Source organism: Podarcis filfolensis, assembly GCF_964270895.1.
Source record: "Podarcis filfolensis genome assembly, chromosome: 2".
Classification (NCBI taxonomy): domain Eukaryota; kingdom Metazoa; phylum Chordata; class Lepidosauria; order Squamata; family Lacertidae; genus Podarcis; species Podarcis filfolensis.
In genome coordinates this window covers 58,454,670-58,481,842 of record NC_139605.1, presented here as the reverse complement: position 1 = coordinate 58,481,842, position 27,173 = coordinate 58,454,670, and the positions used below count along the sequence as shown (strand labels likewise).

At 39.3% G+C, this 27,173-nt stretch overlaps 1 protein-coding gene and 1 long non-coding RNA gene across 2 annotated transcripts in view; one reads left to right on the top strand and one right to left on the bottom strand.

Moving 5' to 3' along the window:
• Positions 1-27,173, bottom strand: part of CLINT1 (clathrin interactor 1) — a 67,119-nt gene that overhangs the window by 7,726 nt on the left and 32,220 nt on the right. Inside the window, exons 2-8 of the mRNA XM_083603854.1 lie at positions 23,609-23,713; positions 22,956-23,052; positions 21,325-21,433; positions 20,276-20,440; positions 16,198-16,375; positions 10,100-10,340; positions 5,883-5,955 (exon numbers count right to left, since the gene is read on the bottom strand). Coding sequence (XP_083459980.1) covers positions 5,883-5,955; positions 10,100-10,340; positions 16,198-16,375; positions 20,276-20,440; positions 21,325-21,433; positions 22,956-23,052; positions 23,609-23,713 — 968 coding nt within the window. The remainder of the gene's footprint in view (positions 1-5,882; positions 5,956-10,099; positions 10,341-16,197; positions 16,376-20,275; positions 20,441-21,324; positions 21,434-22,955; positions 23,053-23,608; positions 23,714-27,173) is intronic.
• On the top strand, positions 677-4,530 carry LOC310758031. Its single transcript, XR_014545623.1, has 2 exons — positions 677-3,920; positions 4,181-4,530. It is a non-coding gene; the product is annotated as an uncharacterized lncRNA (long non-coding RNA).

The following is a 27,173-nucleotide window of genomic DNA, read 5'->3' as shown; positions in this document are numbered from 1 at the left end:
CCTTCTTTTTTGTACACAAACAAACCTGTCAAATCGAATTATGCCTGCTTTTATGGTTCAGTTATATCCCACCACTTGTACATCAATGCAAGTGGTCTATATTCTACTTCGTAATTTCAGTAATAATTTACCAAGGTTGCATGGAACGCAAAACTGGTGAAGACCCAGCGTAGGCTTGGAAGAAATATCACACAGTAAAGATTAATGCAATTCTAACTCACGTACTAGATATAAGAAACAGAACAAGTCTTTTATTGGAGAAATGCCTTTGTTTGCTTATTATGCTGCATAGAATGAAAAATTTAAAAAGGCCTCCTTACATGTTAAATCTTGTGAGACTGAAAGCAGGAATGACTTGCACAGGATTTCAGATTCAAGGTTTTAATGCATAAAACCTGCACTGGTATTCATTTTTTAATAAGTTTGCTTTCTTTTCAGAATAAGAACATTGAAAGTCCCAGTTGTAGATACTAATGATTTATTTACTACAAAATATAGTATCTTTACTATTCTTTCCTACACATTTTTTATCAAAATGGTAAAGATTCACAGCCTCTGCACTGGTCATTGTTCTGTACATCTCCTTATGTCAAGTTTGAGGGCCAAACTAAATAGGATGGTTGCCGCAGGTGGGGATGTCTGAGCAGGAATGGGAATGCTGTACACAAGGATGCTACAGTTCCTTCCAAGCTATTAGCCCTAAAAGGAAAGCCCCCATTCAAATTATTAAAATTGTGGACATTAATTGGCCCTCTGAGAGAAATACATACAAAAAAATAGGCACTTTCTGCAGATATATATATTTTCTGTGAAGGAAAATGTTTGGGTGAAGCAACTCTCCGCCACCATGTCTTTAATAAAGGGCTTTAGGCTTCTAGTTGGCAGTTTCCTCCTCTGAAAGTACCGAAAAAGTGATGGCCTTAGCTGTTGCCGTTTGTCCTTAAAAAAATTCACCTCTGAGCAGTCACACCCTTCCAAGGAGTACCAGCAGCTCAATTATTCTGCTTTTAGTGTTTGCGTACATTATATGGGTTACATCACAGCTGCTTAGCCTGCAGTGCTTAGAAACTAGCCAGGTGGGACTGTAACATCTGTGTTGCACTCAAACACCACCAGGGACAGCTTCCAACATCTGGTGCCATTTCTGAATTGTCTTATCGCTGCAAGACATTCTGCTCCATCTGCTGCTCTCAACTCGGTTAATTAAACTAGAACCATTGCCTTTTTAATAAATGGCTGGCAGTAATAAAAGGAACAATTCCCTTTCTAATACATGTGTACTTGTATTTCTTTTTAATGATATTTTATTTTAGTCAATTATTAGGAAGTCATACTTCATTTTCAGATAGGAGCATCTCCCTTCAGAATGTACATGGATATGCTATCAAATAGGAGATTTTAACAACTGCAGTAACAAGACCCTCCTAAAGTCTTATAATAGGTGAATTATGTTGTAGAGCATATCCAAAAGACAGACAGATTGGGCATTTACCACTATAGATCTTAAATCATTATGGGAAACTGTGATGGAGTTTTATGCAAAGATAAGCATCACTTTTATCTAAGCAGCTTGATGATGTACAATACATTTGCGCTATCCAGAAGATGGAAACAAACAGTATTTACATAGCATTGCATGGCATATGCAACCACGTGCACATGTCTTGTCCGTAAACACTAGCATACTTAAATGATTACAAATTTCAAGACCATGGTTATTTGAACTAGCAGTGCTAATTTAGACAATACAGGTAAATGATACCAAACAGTCAATTTAAAAGTAACAACCGTATGGCAAATGCTTGAGCCAGTTAAAAATCAGGTGAAATCTTTTGGGATTAATCTGCTTCTGCACATATTTTGGTGGTCCCATGCTCTATCTAGTTGCTTCCTCCACAGAAAGTTTACTCAAAGCTAACAGCAAGTCTATGAAGATGGTTACTTAGGATGCAGTGCCAGCACAGCCACCTGGTGTTGATAGTCGTGCAACAGGGTGAGCTAACAACTACCATTTCCATATGAAGCACTGCACAAATCTGTTTCATTTTCTTTTTCTATCCTCTATTAAATGATAGAGATTTGTATTAGGCATTGCTCAATGTATTTACCCCCCTTCTTGGGGGGAAAAATGCTTCCCACTGTCTTGGTGTGGACTAGTTGCTTGGCAGGCACCTCCACAAAAACATGAGATTTCCATGCCCCTATCTTTACAAAAGAGATCAATGCCTATTGTGGCCCCTTTTGCTATTTTGTGCGTGCCACAAGCTAATGGAGCCATGCTCTTTACAGCAAGTAGCACACAGGTTAGGGAAAGTGACCTCCTTAGGAAGGACAGTGCTAATCTTCACAACATCATTAGCTAGCCTCAAAGACTCCCAAGTGAGAGCTGTCGTTATAAATTAACTCCTTCCATCTGTCTCCTTAGGGCAGCAGAAGATGCTATTTGTGGTGGCCAGCTGGTAATGTGTCTCATCTCTAGGACATTTTCTAAATGCTGATGTGGAAAGAGCGGGTAAGCTTAACTTCCACTAAAGGAGTGAAAGCAGAATAATTGGCAGTCAAATGGCAAATCCACAAAAGATTCAAAAGAAAGATGAGCATGTTCTGTTCTCACAGCAACAGTCTATAAGATCAGGGTTTTTTCCAGATAGAGATTTAAATTAATAGTTGAGCACTCCTTCAAATTATGGGATACCGGCTGTGGCTGAGATCCAAAGAGCTCCATACACAACTGGAAAACTGATTGAGGGTGGGGGCATATTCAAGTCACACTGAATCCTACCCCATAAATCCTTTGACTTTCAGGAGATACTTTTTAGGAAGTTGTAAGGGAGTGCAATAAAAACAGGAGCTTGAAAACCCCAACCTATTTGCCTCTTGGGATTCTCAATCTGTTTAAGTTGTTGCATCAACTTTAGATTTGTGGAGAACAAGGGGAATATCAACATTATTTATAATAGATGATCTACCTGTAGATAACTGGAATGAGAGTAGAACATTTTATTATATCCAAACATGTTTCAAGTGTTGTAAGAAATGCTCCTCTCTCTGTATTTATTTGTAAGACCAAATATATGTGTACACCTGCTGTTGTCAATATTATGAGGACTGAACAATCTGCCCATTAACACTCCATTTACGTATGAGGCGGTGGGAAAGGCAGGTACTACAGCATCAACGCAAGGAAGATCAAATACAATGCTGAGCTGCATAGGAGCCACTCAGATTAAAGTGTTTCCCACACAGCTGCAGTTGTGTCTAGAACCCTAACCATAACCCATTGTGTGTGGTCTAGAACCCTAACCCTAACCCATCCTTTTCTTTAGCCACAGGGATGGCTCTGTGCCTATAAGATTAGCAGGACTTCAGTGAGTGCTTCAAATCAGTGGGAGCCCATGGTAGTAGAGAGGTATGGGTCATGTATGCAATGGCTCTTGCTACAAAGCTTAACAGAAGCACACAGTTTCAGTGAACCGTAAAGGAAAAATATTGTATTCCAAATATTCTATCACTGTAGAATACTCCATATGCCAAAAAAGAAGCAATGTCTGTCTACATTGTGTTATGATCAGGTTTTAAAGGGAACTATGAAACCAGATGGTAGAGAAAAACACAATTAAAGCTAAAAGTAGAATGTTTCTAAGAAGATTGAGATCAAGAACTAAAGATGTTGACCCTATTCCTACATGAAAACACAACTTTAGGAAAGTGGAGGGACTGAGCACTGTTCATGTATGTTAAAAACCCAATAAAAAAATAACGGTAGACAAACTGGAGAGATATTTGCTGGCGAAGGAAATCTCAATGCCTAGTAACAAAGACCCAGCAAAAAGACTCCTTAAGTTTCTATACAATCACCAGAAACTTTTATTGCCCTAGCCCAAGGCCATGGCCTCATCCAAAAAACAGTCTAGATATATGTACCATATTTTTTGCTCTATAAGACTCACTTCTCCCCTCCTAAAAAGTAAAGGGAAATGTGTGTGCGTCTTACGGAGCAAATGCAGGCTGTGCAGCTATCACAGAAGCCAGAACAGCAAGAGGGATTGCTGCTTTCACTGTGCAGCGATCCCTCTTGCTGTTCTGGCTTCTGAGATTCATAATATTTTTTTTCTTGTTTTCCTCCTCCAAAAACTAGGTGCGTCTTGTGGTCTGGTGTCTTATAGAGCGAAAAATACAGGTATTTCTTAATATGGACAGCTTCCAATCACGTTTGCTGCCGTTTAAAATACACCTACTCACAAGAATTCAGAATCCAAAATCATACTAAGTACAGGGATATAATGCCGACTCTCATTCTCCAGTATACTGACAGGAGAAGAATTCCTGTGCCTCTGCAAAGTTTTCAAGCTGCTGCTTGCATTTTCTAAGGAACCCTTCAAAAGCAGGGAGTGGCAGGGGGCAAAAGGATAAAGCTTAATAGCTGTGGCCTAAAGTCCTGCTTATGAGAAAATAATTTCATGTTATTATCACTATGTAATTAATATACACAGGACAAAATAATAATAAAATAATAGTAACCCTGGGGGCGGGGGGAATGATTGCAACTGTTCGAAATTTTGCTTGGGTTTAATACATAGTAGAAGTTCCAGATTTAGCCAATCATTAGCCAATCATGTATATCCTTCTGCAACCAGAGAAGCAATCACACGAAGATGTTTGTGCAAGGCTCACCAAAGGTCGCTGAAACACCAGCTGTTTGTAGGTCATGGGACCTGTTTGCACAAGGTGCTTCAATTGCATTTAACCCCCCCTCCCTTATTATCCCACACTGTTCCAGAGCACCCCCTGTCCCACTGGAGCATCTTTTTAGTGGATGCAGGGGGCTGCTGTTGGAAGAAGATGGCAGGAAAGTCTTCTTGCGGGAGCACTTTTATGGAACCAGCCCCATGTTGAAAATTTGTATAGGAGTAACCAATTCTGGCAGAATCATGACAGTTCACAAAGCCCAAAAGTACAGCCACACCTTTTCAGAAGCTCATGGTATTGTAAATGGGAGATAAAAAGGGGTGGAAAATAATCTTTCCACTAACAACGTTAATGCTGTGTTCTGAATCTGTTGAGAAATTCTTCCTTCAAGAGAAAGCATTGTTTCAGTTACATAGCTCTTAATCCTCTTCTTAATTTGCTCACAGGTAATGTGGATTATAAAACTGCAGCTATCAACATCTAGCCACCTAATATAAGATTGATGATTCTACAATCACGCCAGCAGAGCAGTGAAGATATGTAAATAGAACCATCTTAATATTTCATGCCAGCCAGAGACAATCTTCCTTACTTTGTCCTGATATGGCTATTCATTGGTTTTTTTAAATATACCAAACATGCACTCCATTATAGAAAGTAACATTTACTTTACTTAAGCCTCAGTTTCACTAGTCGCCTACAATGGAGTGAATGAATTGAACAGTTTAAGTGACCAAGAAACATAGTTATTTCTGAGGTCACCCAGGAGTCAATGGACAGGAAACAAAAATAAGAAGTAATAAGGTCACTTTTGCTGTACACATTAGATGTGACTTGTAAGTCAGCTACTCTCACCATTGCCTCTCTCTCCATGTGTAACACGAGAAGTGTTGAAATCTGACTGGATTACATGCTTTTAAAATTAATTATGAATAACATTGCATTTCAGCCACCACAGTTCCTGACAAACTGACTTAGCTGTGAATCTTTCTAAGGTGCTATGGTTATTATTAATCTATACAATATCGTAATTTGCATGTGGTTTTATGAATAAGTACACAGCTCTACATTTAACTGACTGATACAGTTTCCCTTAGCTTCCTAATGCATACCTTTGATTTCAGCAGAATTAAAATGTACTAGACTCACAAGCTACAGCTACTGCTCAAACAGAGCACAGAAATACATTTTACCTGTTGGGACTGATTGATCAGTGCCATCGAACAAAAGATCGACCAGGTCACCAGATGACTTGCTGCCAGGAACCTAAGGACAAGCACAATTGAACTGTTTTAAGAAATATGGTTATGAATATGCAAAGAGGTGTGTGTATGTGTAACTTATATTAAGAGAATTACAAAACTGAAGAATATAAAGGAAGTTATTATTGTGCAACTTGTTAACAAGGATTAAGCTGTTACCTCCCATCAGACAATGTGAGGAGAGGTGCAAAAATATTTTTAGAAAACACACCCATTCCATATAACTATTAAACATAGCAAAGGCTGAACCATTTCTTAAAATATTTCCTACCTTTATAGTTTTGCTAACATGCATTAAAATTTCATTTTGAGACATTCAAAATACTAGAAACATCATTTGGTCAATTGTAAGCTGCCTAGAGTTTTAAAGCTTGATATCTTTCTGCTTATAACTAAATTTGTATAGCCTTCTTTGTGCTTTACAATAGTTTTTAATCCTCTGGTTATTACTGCCTTACCTCTGGGATTATTCCAATTAAAATGAAAGGCTGATATGAGGAGTGTGATGTCTAAAGGCACCAAAGAAATTCAGAGTTGACTTTGAGATTTGAACTCAGCATCCCAAATATGAATATATTTAATTGGAAGTAACTTCTTCATTTCCTGAAGTAATTACTTCCAAGCATCTATGGTTAAAACGGCATCCCACCCCAAGTAGGTCCATCTTCTTTTTTGGGGAAATTGGAATAAAGTGACTGTTATACCAAAGGTGGAAGGTATATTTTAGGTTCTGCTTCTTTGATAAAAAATAGCAAAATGCTAGATACCAGAATACTAAAAGCATAATTTAAGAAATTTCTGCCACAAAGTAGAGGTAGTGTGATTTCTTCTGCTGCTACAAGGAAGGAAATGTATTTACCAATACAATCCATGCATTAAAAATCACAATATTATCTTGTTGCATGGGTGCACTTTATCATTTATGACTAAATCCTAGATTTTTGTACACATTCACAAAGGACGGCAATGGATGAAAAGTTGCTTTTCCTGGAGCACCATGTAATTTTAATAGACTATAAACCTTGGCACAAAGACAAGTACATCTATGGTAAATTCTATGCACCTGGGGGTTTCTAGAAAACTTGCTCATTACAACATTAGCGATTATGTGGACACAGGGCTCACTTTAATTTGCTTTTAAGAAGTTCCCTCCAGTACACTTGTTGAAGACTCTCACTCTTGGGCGGATGGGGAAAATAATTGGAAGCAAAAAAAAAGTCCAGGATAACAAGAGGGGAAGGATGCAATATCAAACTTAAGGTTGCAATCCAATACACACCTGCCTAGGAGATAACAACCATTGAAAATAGCCAGACTTCCTTTTCAGCCAACATGTATAGGACTGCACTGTAAATGCACCTGTGGATTTAATGAAGTCTGGGAGTGCTGGAGAACAAGATTTGTCCCATCTAAGCAGCAAGCATGTGCAGCAGATTGTGAACTTGGGGTGCAACTGAAACATGACATTTGGAGAAGGCGAACTTACCTATGCAGCAGTGCACCAACATCTCTCTGATCCTGGGCCCCCAGCCACTACACATGCAATAACTAGCACACAGGCACAATGTCTGCCCAGGCTAAAGACATGAGGCATACAAACAGTGCACAAACAGGCAAACAGATCCAGTTTAAAGCACAACCTCTAGACATGTGCAACCCTAGATGGTTAAGTTCTTCTTCCTTGCCCTATGCCAAATATAAATTGGTAGCAAAGTACATGTCTGGGTATGGCCTTAAAGGACAGGGCAGACCCAGAATTAAACATTTCAGCATATAGTAATACAGTGGGCTGGCCACGTATGCAAGGGTTCAGTTCTGGAGGTCCTCCCACAAAGGCAAAATTGCATAAAGTCAGGAACCCCCAGGGCCCCAACCCCTGCAATCACTCCTACTTCTCCAAAACAGACCTTGCTTACGGGGCTCTGAGAAGGTCATTAAAGGGCCCCGACATGCTCCCAGAGCCCTCATGCCTCCTTTCCAAAGCCCGATAAGCAAGGCAGAGGGCTTAAAAAACTCTGTTTATTTAAAACATTTGTACCCACACAGTTGCTTCCAACAGAACAAAATACAAATAAAAAAATCAACTACACAAATTAAATAGAACTTTCATTTCTAGATCACATATTTTTCATGCCTTTTTGTTTGAATGTTTAAACTATCCCTCTTTTTAAAGTGAAATTCTTATACAAAGATCCTTGCCTTTTCTGAGGGCATCTTCAAAATAAGTTACTGAACAGAGATACTTTGGGCACAATAGATGCATACATTAAGTGCACAATTTAGATGTAAAGGATCTGCTTGCTGGTGGATCAGTGTACTGCCATATGGTCTTTAATTTAGGGAATACTTAAAATTTGTACCATCTGACTATAGCTTCACTAAGTTTAACCATCAGAGCTGTCAAACTGCTGTTTTTGCAATTGGGCTAATTTAAATAGTTATAGTGGAAAGGGAACACTATAGCTTTTCTTCATTGTTTCCTGACTTCCTTCCCAAGTAGCATCACTTTTAGTACAGACTCGGCAGTGCCAGAAAAGTAATATGCATCCTCTTTCCCTCCATCTATGCGGGCAAGAAAAAACCCCCACTGCATTACAGCAGAAGTAAAACATGCTTTCACATTATGGTCTTAGTGTACTTACCTATGTAATATAGATACAATCTCTAGTATTCTAGCTTCCCTGAGGCTGACATGGGAGTTTTTAAAACTGCCCATCTGTTCACTTCATGTCTTCAATCTCCCTGCAATTTTGAGCTTGACAGATTCCATCAAACAATGACTTCTGATTCCCCTGGTCTTCAGACATTAAGTGATCCTTCCACTTCCAGAGAATGCTTGCAAAGGTGTGGCAACAGATTTTATCTCATTTCTCTACTTTATAACAAATAAAAACTTCCAACTGAACTGAAGAGGTGGAATGCTCAACCTGGATTACATTCAGTGTACATTATACTTCTATTATATACAGAGTTGTGTTTGATTACAACCTGGATTACAATACAAAATGGAAGTAACCCTAACACAGGCATCCACAATTTTAGCCTGGCTAGGATCCAGCCCCAGGCAAGCTTGGTGATACACGGTGGAGGTTTTGAGAGTGCCTTTGTCCAGCAGCAGCCAAGGAAGCCTCCACTTCTCTTTCCTGCTATGGAGGAGGAAAGGATGAGAGTAGGAAAGGATGAGGAGAGGCTAAGCTACTCTTCCGCAAAGTTGGGAAGAAGGATGCTCACAGTACACAAAGCAAGTGAAAAATGCCAAATCCTGGACTGGTAGGTAATCACAGTGCTCCATAGTAGGTGGGTCCTTCCTGTGACAGATGATACAGTAGTTTCCCTGTCTGCTGAAGTTAGAAACCTAATGGAATGCCTAGGTCCCTCCGTCTTTACTCTTGGATAAATAGGTGCCAGAAGCAAGGTGATTCTTCTGCTTCTGGAGAGGGGACATCTAGTCATACTGATCATGCTTTTGCAACTTCCAGGATCACCTACAGGCTGCAACTATTTTAGGCACATCTGATATGTGTGCGTGACCACACACACATTGCACTGAACCCGGAAGTGAACAAAAAAATGTCCCAAAAGGGGGCAGGGCAGATGGGGCATCTGCAGGCCTTTTCAATGGCATTTCAAATATAATTTGAAATTAACATGTTTAATTTCAATTAAACATGTGGTGCCTTGGAATGTAACCCCCACATCAATTGGGAGTTGCCTGTATAGGTAAACAAGTTCTACATGGAGCTTCCGTTGAGACTGACTAAGAAGTTCCAACTAGTGCTGAATGCTTATGTCTGTGTGTTGATAGCTGTTGGAAGGCCAAACATACTTAAACCTATTCTACAGCAACCTGCCCTAGTTACCAAATAGTTTCTTACCTTTGAAGCCCTTCACAGCTTGGGATTCAAACACCCTGGAGACTGTCAAAACCCGTATCAACCCAGGTGCTGCGTCATTCTTTGGTCTGAGCTTGTTCTATATGCCTAAATCATATGAGATGAGGAGCACCTGCTTAACCCAAATGCAGTTCCAGTGCTTTCAGTGAATTACTCCCTATGGCACACTTGAAGACTCCAGATTTATTACCTTTAATGAAAACAGTACTTGATTAGGAAAAATGCAAATTCAAAGGTACAGTTGTGCCCTCCTACCTTTGCTGTAGACAGCTGAGTGTAAGCGTTCTGGTCTGGACTTCCTTTGTCCCCTGTGTAATGTGCAGCTGCTCCCAGGTCAATGGTTTTGGAAGGGTTTGCTGTGCGCTTGTGTCTGGTGGTGGTGGTCTCTGTGGCTTGTGTAATATGGATGTGTTTTGTGGTCACTGTCTCCTCCTCATCTTTGAATTCTCCTTTAGGCGATTTAGCTTTTCTAGATCTCTTTTCCTCATCGCTATCACTGTGAAGGGAGGAAACAACAAAAACCACATTATAGACCAAAAGGGGGACAAAAGAACTTGAAAAGGTAGCTAGCAAAGGTATCTTGTCATCAACATCTTTTAGAGGGGATTTCAGTCAAGAAAATATTTAAGCAGAGATTTTCCAAACAAGCAAGTCTGTGGTAGGCAAAAGTGGGTGGAGCAATGGTGGTGATTCTTATCTTTATACAGAAGACTAGAATCCAGCCTGGCTCAAATAAGATATTTCTACTCATAGCCCATGTATAGGATTCATCCCAATTTCTCCAACCACTATCTAGGAAAGCAAAAGGCATTATTGCTGTTCAATGATACATTCCAGTCAGGCAACAGCATTTCAGGAGTATATGGGGCAGGGATGGTGAGGGGGGATAACTCAGAGAGGGAGTATGGGCTGGGGAGAAGGTATGGCTGGGGAGAAACAGGGGTGGTGGTGAAGACTGTATTCAGTCCCTGAGCCACAGGTTCCCCATTCCAGTTATAAAAGATGTTGTTTCAAGGTTTCCCAAGCCTACCACCCATTTTGTGACTACTTTGGACTTTGCACCATTACTAGCCAAGCTTGCTTTCTCAGTTAGAGAATTATGAAAAAAAAGTGCCCATTAAGCTTCACTACACAATATTATACTATAAATGCTACTTCTTCACTGAGATGGCAAAGACTTTGTTTGGATCATTGGGCCACACTCCCAATTCCCAACACTACAACTGGAAAGGCTGATCAACTGAAGCATTGCGCAAAAACAGTCTCTACCAATTGTATCTGGTGAGAAGTCTCATTCTCTTTTGGACAATGACACAGTAAATATGTATGTCCTCATAATCATGGGACTCTACAATTACATATCCTTTGTGCAGCTGTCCTATATCTGCTGTGTATACTGCACAAAATGTGCTTGGAAGTCATACCCTGCTTTAGAATTTCCTTTCCGCAAAATTTTAAAGCCCAACCTTTTCTTTGGAAGCAGCATAAGAGGCTAGTATATTGGGGATCAGGAAGGGGCAATTTCTGAAGTCTGTATTATATTAATATAGACGTAAATCTTGCCCTGAATAGGGTGAACAATAAAGAAGCTTGAGGGACTGTCTTCATCCAGCTCCCACAGTGGCATCTCCCTGCCCACCTCCCAAATCTGTCACCAACAGATCCAGCTTGCCCCATGAGAGTGGGTCCCCCCCCAAACACAAACAAACAAGTTGTCTTATCCATTCTGTCGTTACTTTTTTTAAAAAAGCAATGCTTATTGGTGTAACATTCCTATGTTTGTGAGGTCTGCACAGAATTTATAAATATTGTAAATAAATAAATAAATAACTGTGTACATTTATCTATTTACAATATTCATAGTTTGTGGAGACCTCACAAAGTCTGCCTCCATGCGGCTGACGCAGATAGCAGCTTCTTGCAGAACCATGGCCTGCAAGCTGGAGAACAGTCTTTATCTTCCACCTTCCAGTGCAATTCCTTTTCCTTTCTGTCATCAGCCTTCATCATGATTTAGCAATACATTTACACCAACAGCAACTAATTTTAAGGCTAATGCCAGCTTAAGCAGGGTTTGCAAATGCACTTGAAACCATGATTAGGATAGGAAGGAACCCAGGCTAGTATTGGCAGAGATACTATGGTTGAAGCCAACAAAGAAATGGAATTTGGAAATTCATACCGGAGGCAGATTTCTGATTTGGATATCATAGTCTGCAAGGAACCAGCCTTAAAACTGCATTCGGCCTATGTATATGCAACTTTATAACTTGTTTTGAAAAGTCATCACTTGACCAGTGTTTTTGGCAAGGGGCAGGTTAAGTTTCCAGCAAAATTATGTTACCCACAGCTGTACTTTTATTTGGAAGGTAAACAGTTTTTACATTGTATGATTTTTTCATTATTAAGGTATGCAATTGGTACAGGGCAAGATACACTGTTGAATAACACATGCAAATGTAACTTGAAATATAACTGTGAAAGGTTTCTCTGTTTCAATAAGCAATAGAGCACTGAGTCACCTAATTTCAGAAAGACTGTCTTGTTGTCAGCATGGAGGTAACACAAACTGCAGTATGCTCTGTGGGGTAGCCTTTGTTCTCCACTAACAATGGCTCAGGCTTTGCCCATTATTATTATTACTTAGTTATGCCTCCCACTGCATCTCAGCATATTATCTGCTTGCCAGCAAAGGTCATTTAATTCATTAAGATCAGTGAACATAAATACCCAGCATTTCATTTTCTTTTCCAACAGAGATTACAGATGCAAAGTAATAAGGGGGCCTAACAGCCCCAACCAAGTGTAGAGGGAATAAATTCGCCAAACACTGCTGCAGAGCACACTCTCTTGCTTTCAAGAGGGTTTGTGCAGAAACACAAGCCCCAATGAGGTGAAGAAATAACGGAGCAAATGTTTCTGGGTTTGCTGCCCCCACAAAAAGTAAGACACTGCCAGATTCCATGTAATGGTTTTACTTATTCATTCCTGTCCCATCTGTAAATTCAAGGCAGAGTATGAAGTCATATGAAAGGAAATTAATGACATAATCAAATCATTACCAAATACAACCAATACAATACTGATATGAAAAAAGAAGAAAATTAAAAGCAGATAGCCCTCAAACCTCTAAAATTGGCATTCATTAAAATATCGTGCTAATAAAACAGACTTGACCTGCACCTAGATCAACAGTGAGCAACTGAGGATGCTAGGATGCCATCACTGAAAAGGCCTTGCCTCTAGTCATCAATACCCCAACTTCCAAAGGCAGAGCTGGGACCACTGAGAGATGGGTACAGTGGGTACCGATGTACCAGTCCCAGAGCCAGCTCTGATTTGCCATTAAAAAAATAAAATCTCTAGAAAGAAAATTGTGAAGGAAAATGTACAAGGATGCTTCTAAGTTATTTCTGTGAGAGGAGTCAGCCTGGCTGCTCCCACCTTTCAATGTTTTTAGCCAATGAATGAAGTCAGAGCTATGACTGATGGGTTGTTTGAACACCGAGCAGTAATAATCATTGGAATTTCAAAGAGCTGCTGTTGTTCGCTCCTCTTTAGTGCACTTCCCCAGCTTCTGTCTCATTTTCCAGTCCTTAGAATCTCTCGTCTGCATTCTGTTTTTCCTAGCAAACTGTGTGGTGGGTTGTTAGCCTAAGATTAGGTACTCCATAGAAGTTATTTCCTACAAATACTGCTGAAGAGTAAGTTTATACACTCATATTTTTCTTCACTGGGATGCGGGTGGCGCTGTGGGTTAAACCACAGAGCCTAGGACTTGCTGATCAAAAGGTTGGCGGTTCGAATCCCCGCGACGGGGTGAGCTCCCGTTGCTCGGTCCCTGCTCCTGCCAACCTAGCAGTTCGAAAGCACGTCAAAGTGCAAGTAGATAAATAGGTACCGCTCTGGCGGGAAGGTAAACGGCGTTTCCGTGTGCTGCTCTGGTTCACCAGAAGAGGCTTAGTCATGCTGGCCACATGACCCGGAAGCTGTACGCTGGCTCCCTTGGCCAATAAAGCGAGATGAGCACCACAACCCCAGAGTCGGCCATGACTGGATCTAACGGTCAGGGGTCCCTTTACCTTTACCTTATTTTTCTTCATTCTTAAATTCTTTAGAAAAACCGATTGTGTGCTCTTTCAACACTTGATTTTCTTTTATAATTTCTGTTCTTTTTTTAAAAAAAGCATAATGCTTACAAAACCTAGTTAAAATTTTCTCAGATTATATTGAATAAATGTTCAACTGAATGAAGTTCAATTTTTCTGTGGGTGGAGAGGGGGGGAAGTGAAGACAAGAAGAGTTATTTCCACTCCCACACTTTGTACTATACCCTGCTATAGTAAATAAAAGCTAAAAACATCCATCATGTGAGAATATATTCCTAAAATTTCCATGTAAAATGAAAATACACTGTCTCTTATATTTTGTTAGAAAAACAAAAATATAGCCATGGAAACAGGAAAAAGGGTCCAAATAATAGTGTGTGTTGCCATTTAAAAATCTCCACACATCATATAAAGATTCAGAACAGAGTGGAATATATTGTAGATTTAGTCTGATTTGATACATCTGGTTTAACATTTAATACACTGCTAAATTCCCCTCTCAAGCTCAATTCACCTTTCAAAAGAAAAAGAAAAAAACCACTGGAAAGAAGTACAACTTTAGCACCTTAATGAATTTTTTATTCTTCCAACATGCTGTTGTGAAAAATATTAAATATATGAAAGCTCCTACTGCTTTAATCTCATCCAGATGAGATTTGTATAAAGGCTTCCACAGCAGTATCAGAAACTATTAAGTATCAGTTTGATCTGCTGACGATAAAGTTCAATCCACTTGTTGAACAGATCAACTATTGGAGTCTGCACAGCAGGCAAAACCTCCAAAATGTTTTCCTTTTAATGTAGAGGGCATTTAATGATCTCATAAACAAGTGTCCACTGTACTTTATGAAAAGGTTAGCTGAAAAGTAAGCAGCCATTTCTTTAGGCTAAGAGAAAGTAGCAAAATGTTCTATCTTTCTACTTTTATGACTTGGACACAATCAAAACAAAAAAGGTAGCTATTTTCCTCCGTACACTCTTAATAATCTAAAAACCCCAAGGTACTCCTTCACTCCATTTCACTGCTAGCGACAAAATTAGGCCCCTACTAAAGCTGAGACAAATGAAAGCATTGGCTCTTTCCAGGTTAGAACATAGAAGCTTCTCTACTGAAAACTTCACCAGAGTTTTTGCCATTTTTCCAAACGCAACAATCTGAAAGTGATTTTTTTAAAAAAAATGAAAGCCAAGATGATTGGAATTTTAATAAACTATTCAATAGGGCCCTGATTAGTTTTACAATTGTAGGCTAGCAAACTCCTTCAACAGTTTTTACAGAAGGCAGTTAGAATTGTTGTGGGCTACATAGATTTGGAATGTCTCATGTAATGTGTTGTCCACTTCAATTTGTTCCATATTGCCTGCTTTGTTTAGCTGCCCACCTGCAAGGAATGGTCACACCCCCTATTACTGAAATAATGGTGCCAATTATAGAGGCATGCACATGTGAAAGAGATAGAAGGACAACAGAATCCAAACTAAAGCCTATTTTTCATGATTTATAGGGTCTCTTGGACATCTTAAAAACTTGGATTACCAGGGAGGCTGCAGATCTTCTGGCTGACTCAGATGAGAGCCAGATTTTCATTACTTTCAGCACAATTTCTTCTTGGTACTTTGGCCACTGAAAGACTAGATTTTCCCAACAAATCACCAACAAGAGGGAAATCTTAAATTCTGTGCTACAAAATCTACAAGGCTATGACCAGAAAAATTTACAAAAAATTACAACCATGTGCTTAACTATTATTCTCATTGGCTAAAATAAGTGTTCTAGGACACAAAGGGGTGGGATCTACAAAATTTCATATGCAGAATTGTACTCATGGAATGCTCACACTGACGGAAGGAGGGAAGATTAAGGCTCTTCCATAGGCAGAAGGAAGCCTTTCATTTAGATAACGGTCTACCAATTTCCAAGCTACGAGTGTGCTTAAATTTAATTTATAGAACAGCATGGGGCCCTGAAGAAGAGATGGCACAATGCTAAGTGAAGAAATCACAGCCTGATTCACGGTGGTACCCATTCCTTTTTTAGACGCTTAAACCACATGGGGAAGCCAGCCCATATGTTTTCAGCTTATTCTTCCACAGCTATAAGGACTATAGTGCTTAAAAGATGAAAGCCAACATTTTCAGGATTTCAAACTTATCCCACAATTACAGGAAAGAAACTGGCAAAAGCTAAAAAGAGGTTATAAAAAGGACAATCAATATAGCAACAATGTAAAAATAAGTAAGTACCTGCATCTTTCTGGAGAATCCTCTCTGTCTTTCCTCCGGAACTTGCTGATGGTGTCATCAATTGTGCTCCCGATTTTATCACTCAGCTCACCTAACTTATCACTGAATGGAAATCCGCCTTTGTTTTTATCCCATTCTTCATCCCACTTGGACTTCGGCTCAGTATCATATCTTTCATCTAAATAATATAGGTAGATAGTAATTTTTTTAAAAAAAGGGTGGGGGAGATTTAACAAAAAATGCCACTAATTCTTGTCAACAGACCTTTAACAGTTTTCAAAGCAAACAGAAACTTTCATGATGCTGCAGCAATATTATTACCATGAGAAAGCATGTTATGCCAGCAGTTAATTGGCTCAAAATGTAATCCAAAGATGTTGATGAACTGTAAGGCAAGGCATCGAACTTCAGAATAAGACCAGACATTGTAAGAGCGGGCTAAAAGGCTTCCCTCACCTAAAGAAATGAACCCTGGCTTTATGAGCAACTTGTGAGAAATGAACCTGATTTGTTTTCTAGCCAGGCTGCCATAGAAAACTGGAAACCTTTCAGAGACTGTATATGTTTCAAAACCTCATGAATACAGAAGGTTGTACCAAACCCTGCAAGACAAGTGTGAAAACAGCTGGCAATATGTCTAGCCTCAATCACCAGTTTTAAAGGCTCTTTAAATCTATTAAGGAAAATGCAGCATCTTATCCCCTTATGCGATACTAGGGGCTCTTTAATTTCTCAACATTGTATCGCCACCAAAAATTTGCCACCTAAACAAAATTTGCTTCACAATACCGAGAACCAAGTACTACTGCTAACTAAGAGTATGAGATGGCAGCATCGCTCAATTGTCTTTAAACAGTGTCTCAATTGGTGCAGCAGTAAAACTGCTAGCACATTTGCAAAGCTTAGCATGATTCCTGCACCACAGAGAGCTGGACTAGATGACCCTCGGGGTCCTTTCCAACTCTAAAATTCTATGATTCTATGAATTCCATAAGGAATTTGAATCTTCAATTTATCTTCTGTGTGCACTTTTTATTAAAAAGTACCATAAGGGCTAATATATTGAAGCTTTAAAACTATCTCATTACAAAGCCTCCAGCATTAATCGAATTCCTGAATAAAACTTGAGACTTAGCTTACCAAATATTCTAAAGGAATATTACAGACATGTAAATACAGATTGGGCATCTTAGTGAGATAGCTCAGTCGGTAGAGCGTGAGACTCTTAACCTTAGGGCTGTGTGTCTATACCCCACACTGGACAAAAAGATTCCTGCATTGCAGGGGTTGGACTAGATGACTCTTGCAGTCCTTTCCAATTCTATGATTCTCTGTTTCACCTGTGTTAATGCTCCCATTATCTGAGCCAATTTGATTCATGACATCCACCTACCTGACTTCTCAGGGGGACTATCCTGCACACAGTGTCCCACTCAAATCAGGAGCATCGTACTCCTAACCGTGATGGTGCATATAGTGAGTTCACCCTGATAACACATATGCAAACCCCACTCTCGTTTATATACACGAGCAAGCCACAACCCAGCTGCTTCAAAGCACATTAGGAATCCCAGGTGCAAGGCTATGCCATTCACATAAGTGGGAAACCTCTTTATGCATGGTAGAATATAAGAAGTTCCTGGAGCAAGCCAGTCTGCCATCCTCTTCTCACAGTGGCCAACCAGATGCCTAAGGAAAGCACAACAGCAGGACATCCCCAAGGTATGTTCCCTTATAGAATATAGGATATTATGCATGTACAAAAGAGAGGGATGCTTCTGGGGTGGTACATCAAGTCTCAGTTCCCCTCTGAGGAAGGTACGCCTGACATTGTATTCTTTATAGTTCCAGTTTAAGACATTTTATTTGCCCAGCTATTTGAAATTATTGTATTCTCAACTAGCTGAACAGCCTTACTCTGCTCAATTTTATCCCAGGTGCAAGGCCTTGGTCCTGTATACCTGAAGGAGCGTCTCCACCCCATCATCCAGCCCCGGACACTGAGGTCCAGTGATGAGGGCCTTCTGGTGGTTCCCTCGCTGCAAGAAGTGAGGTTACAGGGAACCAGGCAAAGGGCCTTCTTGGTAGTGGCGCCTGCCCCGTGGAACACCCTCCCAGCAGATGTCAAGGCAATAAACAACTATTTTATTTTAAAAGACAACTGAAGGGAAGACAACTGTTTAGGGAAGTTTTTAATGTTGGATGCTGTATTGTTTTTAATATTTGGTTGGAAGCCGCCCAGAGTGGCTGGGGAAACCCAGCCAGATGGGCGGGATATAAATAATTGGGTTTCCTGTTGTTTAAACATTCCATTGTAGATTTTAAATTTCTATGCATTTCTAAAATTTATATGCATTTACATTTCTATGCATTTTCTATTAATAACACCCCCCTACTGTACCATGGCATCAGAGTCCTATAGAGAAATGAATTGCAATAAGGGTTGCATTGCATAAGAATAGCTCAGCTACCTTGAAAGGACAGAGTTGTTCTGTAAGAGATGGAGTTCACTGCAGGGAGTAGATCCCCACAACTTCTGGCTAGCAGACAGACACCTGTAACTCAAATACTCTACAACACACTGGACAACCCCCCCCCCCACCCCACACTTGCTGGCCTCCTATTCAAATATTCTATATTGGGTTTTTACAAGATAAGGAAGGATTCCAATGGGTTCCTCTTCCCACAGCCAAAGGCCAAAGACTTTCAACATAATCTGTCACTCTTGTTCATTGTGGTTGGAGCATGAGCTTTTTGGGGATGGGACAGAGGCAGCTCCCATGCTGCAATGGTAAATATAAGAATCAGGCTTCAGGGGAAACTAGTTCAAAAGTGTTGCCTTATAATGTTAGACAAACATTATCTGCAGTTTCGAGATCAATATTGTTCTACACACAACGCTGAATAATTCTAGACCTTTTTACGCTCCCCCCCACTTTGCCCTGAAAAAAGTATTCCCCCTGGTGCAACCCCATGTGCTACAAAGTATGTGTATGTGCATATGTGTCACAACAACAAATAGGAAAGATCCACATGGCCAGCTTGCCTACGTAATTGTCTTATTCGCAGAGACATCTGAGCCACATAGGAGAGCATAATGGAGAAGTGGTCCCTTGAGTAGAGTGGGGTGGGAGAAGACAGCTTTGTTTGCAGTCCAAAACACTTGACAGCAGTAGCAACTGTTAGGAGAGTCCGAAGCTAATCACTGTTTGGATACAAACAATCTGCGTTGCCAGAGAATCCAATAAGCTTATCCTTATCTAGCCAACAGTAGGGATTTTGAAAGGAATCTTAATGCAAACCTCTTCCAGTATATACTGTATTTTTCTGTGTATAAGACGATTTTTTTCTTCCATTTTTTGACTAAAAATGGGGTGGTTGTCTCATACACGGTTTTTGGCAGGGCGATCAACAACTTTGAGTACTATTGTCCCCCAAAAGCTGAACAACTTTGGCAACCTAAAAATACTGATTTAATTTTGGGTTAAAAAAAAATTGGGGTTGTCTTATACACAGGGGCATCTTATACACAGAAAAATAGGCACTTAACATCTCCTCTATGTTATGAACTAAGGTTACTTCTCTCTCTGTGTAACTTCTTTACTTCCCTTCTCACTAAAAATGCTTTCAGATCAATAAAAGCAAGACAGCCCCTGCCCTTGGGCTGATAATCCAAAAAGACACAACACAAAAAGAATCAGATTGGGGGAGAAAAGGAAAAACATAAACTCAGGCACCGCTTCTTAATGTTACAAAGTTCCAATAAGGACCCGTTTTGGTGGAAACAGTTCATAGAGAGGAGCTAGAAGGAGCTAGTTTCTCAGCAAAGCTGATAGGGCAGTCCTGCTTCCCCTTTTCTCCATCTTCTACAATCTGAAGGAAAGGCTGTTAATTTAATTTGTTAATCTCCCCTCGCTGTTCAGTCATATGAAGGTCTACTTCCTTCAGATAATGACACCTATGTAGATTGGTGATGGCACTCATATATTTTTTAAAGAACATATATTTATTATAGCATATCCACAAAACCAAGCTAACTTTGCAATATGCCAACTACTGATTACAGTGCTGTACTCACTGTATCTGAATCCTCCAACACTGTCTGAAGAAACCCCAATGTATTTATCTTTGTTTTTCTTTGCCTTTTTCCTCTCTTCACGAAGTCTATCATCGTCCTGGGCAAATTCTACCATTTCTTTCACCTTCTGACGTATATTTATACCTTGGTCTTTGCCATTCTCATCTGTGTGAGCGTATATAAAAAAGAAACAATTTAGTAGAAACAGTTAACCTCAAGCATTAAGTACCCTGGAAAAAAATAGATATAAAAAGAACACAAAATATTTTAAGGTTATGGTATTCCAAAGCAATTCTCTGTAATGAGTGAACAGCACAGTTTTTTTTTTATAACCAAAATTTCATCTTAATCTAAGGGGTAGCATTTGAAAACAATGTCAACTGAGAAAGCTTCTTAAATGCTGCTGATCTACTAAAAATATTAGTTAAAAAAAGATTCAAAAATAGAAACACATTTTCTGCCAATTTTAACCCATTTAAAGCAACCTCCTCTCTCAACCTTTTTGGGAAGGCAGTTTTTCTTCAAAATACTAATTGCAATATTTCTGTCTTGCTTCAAAACTGTATTTTTAAAATGCTGTCAGCCCGAGTGCACTACAAACTAAAATTTGCTTCACTTCTCTAAGCCTCTTTCTTATTCAGAACACACACTGGCCTTGCTGCCTTTCCACTGTAAATATTATTTGGTGGGAGGAGAAAAAACCCCCAGCTTCAAACAGATGTGTATGTTTTGGAGCTCTAACCTTTTCTTCCCATATGATTAAAGCTATTCCTTTACACACACCACAGGGGACCAGTCTCTAGTGCATATTTTAATATAAACCCGAACACTCATGTTGTGTTGGTTCTGTTGTTATTAGCCAGTCTTTTCTGCAAGTTCTTGTCTTCACTAATTAATACTCTAGGGTCCCACGTCTTGAATTCTGCACTCTTCACACAACCGGCAACAGTCACATTCTAATTAGAGCGGGGAAGCTTCTAAGCTGGTTCAGGTGACTGACAACTCCAACTACTGTTTTAATTTGCTTATAAGATTTTTCTATCGCTCACCTACAAAGTGGTAATTTTCCAGGGATCGCAAATCATAAATGTGTTCTCTGGCACTTGTAACAACACGCTCTGATCCATTCCTTATGAGGTAAGATAGGAGCAGCAGAGACTATAAAAATACAAAGCACCTTATTATTGCATGAACAAAAGCCATCAGTATTTTTAACTGCAATAAAAAGAAAAGCCTAAATGCACAAAAATTAGTAAACAAAAGCAGGATTTGTTCCCATTTAAATAAGCCACCTTGAAGATTGTTGCTCCTTAAAGCAAGAACCACTCATAATACAGTGCACAAATTTAAAACTGCATTTACTCACTAAGACAAAAAATGCAGAACATTAAATCATAAGTTATTTGCCTGAAGAATGTTCTCCAGGAGGGGGAAATTATGGTTAAGGCAATTTAAGACGAAGAAGGAGGAAAGAAAAAAAACACCCTGAACTCTACAGAATGAAACAATTTTCTTTTGTGTCTCTCTTTTTTTGCAATTGCCTTATTCCCAAGAGTTTTTCCATTTAAAAGCATTTTTATGGCAATTTATCTATGTAGCTTTCTGCAGGAAATGTGTTGATGTATGAAACTCACTATTTTCAGGTAAATTTAAACAAACTTCAAAACAAAAATAAAGTTGAAAAGTATTTTAATTTTGTGAACTTCCTGCAATTTCCAGGCTTTCCCTTGATTTTGAAACCATACATAAATAAGTCATTTGGATGCCAATAGATGCATGTTTATAAATGGCAATGATCTGAAACTAGTAGATAAATCTCAAGTATCCTTAAGAATGTTAAATCCTATGTATGATAGCATTAAAAATTAATTTATATTATGCTGCAGGGAAAACAATTACTATAAGGTAAAACCTACGGGGGGGGGGGTAACCTTGCCTGAGAATTAAATACAGTATGTTCAGTGTACAATATTTTAAGTCTTAAGGCCCTTTTCAATGCTATAGGAAACAGAAAAAAAATGTATCATGATGCATATGCTGAATTTAATTGCAAATGCAGCTGAAAGAACACAAGGGAACAAATACTTGATGGTGAACAAGTAACTGGCTTTCTCTTCAGTTAGTTACAAGATAAAATGTAATTAGCAAAGTTGTGCATTGGGGGGAGTCCAGTACAATGTGTGAAATGTATTGGTGGTAAATGTATGTGTTCATTTCCAGATTGCTTCAAATGTAAATTGAGTTGCAAAAGAGACATTCAGAACAAATATCAAAATGAGGGTCTCACTAGTAGGCCAGCAAAAGGGTGATTTCCCAGTTTTAAAAGATCAAATTACAGACAATCCTCTATTCAGTATTTAAAACAGTAATAAAAATTAAAATTGCTAGAAGGCATTCATTAAAGAGTCTTTGTAGAGAAAATCCTTATTTTTCAACAGAGAACTCTTCTCTAAAAACATACACAGGAAAAATCAACTTGATTAAAATCAAGCTTGTACTAACTGCACACAAAGGATCCGGAAACTGTGAAATTTAGCATGGATATTATGTTAATGATAGCACAAAACTGAGTTAATTACAATAGGGCACTGTTGTAAAATTAAAACATTCAAGTATGTGCCATATTTAGAACAAAATTAAACCTTGAAGAAGCTCATAAAAAGTAATTTTATATACATACTTTATAAACTCTCCGCCAGTTCTTTTTGTTGTCTTTCAGCATTCGTGTCCAAAGCATGTTCATAAGTTCTGGAAACTGTTCATACATAAAGGTAGCCCTAAAAACAAAAGAAAGGCAAAAGAAGGAATTAGCTGTTTTCAGGAAGGGTCTGCTAGGACCTGCATTTGACAGCAGGTGGCAGACTTGCTCTAAATTAGAGCTTCAATCCCAATTACAGAGCTACTGACATTTGTACAGAAGTATTTCATATACAGAATTACTCACTAGATTAGCAATGCTGATAAGTTCTCCCCCCCCCCAAACAACGGAAATAATGAAGAACTAGAAGTTCCTTGTTATCTTAGCCTATCACACCATTCATTTGCCCTTCTTGAGAAAGCATTTACGAAGGAGCACCAACTTCCTAATTTTGTATTTCTGAAAAATGCTTTGCTAGACCCCTACCCGAAGGAAATCTTATCTCCTACAAGTTACAATGCTTCGTGGAAATAGGTTTTAATAAACAGTTGCTTGTGGCCATCATTCCAAGTACCATTAATACTGATCTCTCCATCTCATTTATTCTTCAGAAGTGGTGAAGCAGGAACAATTCTTACATGTATTTCTGCATAAAGATGTACCTTCCTTCACTGCTGAGTCAAATTATCACTTACTTGGCAATCTCTCCCATGAGTTGCCCTGAAGGTCCCCACGGATCATCGTTGGTTGCTTCTCGAACCTTAGACTCGATTTCTGAATAATTCATGACCACATTGGTGCTGCAAAAACAGAATTAAACACATGCATAAAGATTAGCATCAAAACTGAGAAACACATGAAAACTTAATAATGACACTAGCGGGTACCTTAATGAGATACCTCTACAGGGTGGGAAAGAAAACATCTTTAGTGGAGAAGCTACCCCGAGGACACCGCAACACATTTAACTATCTTTAAGAAGGTTTTACTATTCCATTAGCCTTCCAGAATATAGCTTAGAGACTAAGGATTGCATTAGACTTGGAACCATTCCAATAAAATATGGCTTATGGACAAATTAAAAGTAAACCGAACCACTGAAGACTGGCCATTGTTACTTTGCTTGTACACATAAACACATGCACGCTACAGCTATTTGCCACACACCTAGAACTGAATCAAATGAAACAACCCTATGATGAAAACAAAACAATAGGTCTTATTGGAGCAGTTGCCAACAAAATTAAAAGAACTGAAGCAGAGGCACCAAGTATCACAGCCTGAAAAAGGTGGGACAACATGGGCAAAATCCATACAAACCCCCTGTCTTTACCTAAAGACAGTCTTAAATACCATCTACAAGGATTAATAAATGAATGCAGGAACCAAAAATGAAAGGTTTAGTACAGGGATCGGCAAACTTTTTCAGCAGGGGGCCGGTCCACTGTTCCTCAGACCTTGTAGGGGGCCGGACTATATTTTGGAAAGAAATGTATGAATGAATTCCTATGCCCCACAAACAACCCAGAGATGCATTTTAAATAAAAGCACACATTCTACTCATGTAAAAACACCAGGCAGGCCCCACAAATAACCCAGAGATGCATTTTAAATAAAAGGACACATTCTACTCATGTAAAAACACGCTGATTCCCGGACCACCCGTGGGCTGGATTGAGAAGGCGACTGGGCTGGATCCGGTCCCCGGGCCTTAGTTTGCCTACCCATAGTTTAGTATCAACTACATTTAGTACCTTATGGCCAATATTAAGACTTTTCTTTTTCTTGTATTTCCACATAAATCCTTAAAAAAAATACCTGGCTAATTAATATGCCTTTGAAATTTGCAAACACACATGGGAAGGCAGATTTGTCCCCACAGAATATTATGCTGCGCAGAGTAGGCAACTAGGAGAATGAAAGGGAGAGAATTGCCACATGAGAATTTCAAAATCAGGGTCACTTTGGAGCCGCTGAGTCTGAAATAAGAGACATCACCCAACTCGGAAAGGAAGAAAACGAGCACATTTATTCCTCTACACTAAAAACTGGCAAGAAACGGAGATGTACTTTCAGATAGCCTTGCTACTGGGAAAGTGGCAATATTTTTTCCATTTACATTGCACACAGGAATGCATGCAGTGTTGTATATAATACGCTTTCCCTAGTCCTCTTTAAGCTTCTTCATATATAATGTGCCCTTTATAGACACGTGTGATGGACAAGGGGAAAGAGACTCTGCAGAGTATACAGCTATTTATACTACGATATGAAAAAATATGCTGAAGAGAGCTTTCATGGATTCTCCCACCCAGAGGTAGAGGCTTCAATGAAGCTTCCACCAGTGTCCAAAGAAATTGCTAAGCTATATTTAAGAACCTTTTGCTACTGATCTTGAAATTTTAGTTGATGCAGGGTATATCTAGAAGACCTTAGCAATTACTGTCCAGTCTCCAAGTTTTCAATCCTGCCATGTTTTCTATTCTTCAACTTACGATTTAGCAGGAAGTTGTGGCTCAAACCTCCAGACCCTCCTCCATCTATTTTAATAAAGCTTCAGGCTAGTTTTGGGCCTGGTATTGGTATTTCTGGATTTTTCAGCAACTTTTGATACTAATGCTCCATTTTTATTTCGGGATCTGGTCGGCAGGCACCTCGTTGTGGTTTTAAGTGAAGTCTTAGAACTAGTTTCAGTGGACAAAATTTAAAATGAAATCCAAAATGGGAAAAGAATGCAGCGTGTCCATTAGAAGTGGTTTGGGCCAGTGTGTAGCAAGGAGTGCTCATGGAACTATCGCTGCTCCTGGATGCCTGGTGTTATGGGGATGACATCAACTGTGTTAGACACACCAGATGCCAACATGGAGAGTGAATCCAAACAGGATGGTGGGACAACTCCAGTGGCTCTGGGAAGAGATTATAAAATGTTAATGTTAGCTATGTTTGCTGGGAGAAAATGCTCCTAAGTTCACTTTTATGATCCTCATGAACCACTTGATGATGGCTGTGGGCCAGTAATAAGTTTTATTCAGGAACATCCAGTATCTAGTCAAGTCCCTTTCAGAAGAACAAGGTACTTTTTACAGATATCCATGTCTTTATAGCTGGGGGAAAACTATTGCACTGTAGTTTACACGGGATTGCCCTTGAATTTTTTTGTCTTCAAATTGTACCAAATGCTGTCCAATTCCTGGTAGTTGCAGGAAAATGCAATCATTAAACCGCAGCAGCAGCAGCAGTAGCAGCAGCGAACAGCTATCTATTAAGTTTCTATTCCTGCATCAAAGTACATTTTTTAACCTAGGAAGGGCTTCACAGCTTCTCAGCCCTGCACTGATTAGCGAATGTATGTTCCTCTGCCAGTACTTCACATACCCCATGTTAAAATAAGCCAGGAATGTAATGGATAGAGTCCCTCCTGTGAGAGATTAAAATAGTTGCAGGACAGTGAAGACAATTCACTTTGGTGATAGCGTCAAGTTTACAGAAAACATTCCAAAGTGAAATCTGCCAACACGCCCCCCCCCAAACACACAGACACTAGGAAGAAATGTGAGATACTGCAGTGGTCTCTGTTTTTGCTATTATTCTAGGACTGTTTTATTAGGATTGGTCTACTGATGCTTAAGACTTAATTTCCTGACACTATCATTTGGTTTAATTTTATTGATATTTTAATATGCTTTGTAAGACTGGATTGTAATGATAAGCAGCAAAGAACTTGATTTTTTTGGAGAACAACAGCCAGAAATCCTTGAAGCCAAAAGCTAAAAATCAATTTTATCTATTCCATGCCTGAAGAAAAGGTAACCTGCATGTTTGAATTAAGTCAGTCAACAAATGAAAACCATTATTTGCACCAGAATGTGTGTCAAAACAGATCTGTATGGCTGCAATTAGAACTATTTATGCACTTTACTATCATCCCACCAAAGCACACAGTTCAAGGCTATGGTTCTGCATTCCCCTTTTAGTAGAGACACATATTAACCTAATGCTATTTTTAATTCCCATTCATATGGAACTGGTTTTCAAGACAGGCATCTGAGGTTTTATAGCTTTCAGCGCACTAGTTTCTTTGTCCAATGTAAGGAATACCTGTGGATCAAATGGGAAAGGTTCTGTTTTTACAACCTTCCCCAAGCTCTTGTTTGAAGGGCTGGAGGAAAAGACTAAGATGAAGTGTTTCCTACATTTTTCTAGGTTAAATGCTCAAGATTGCAAGTCATGCAGGAAAGAAAAGCCACAAACATCCATTAA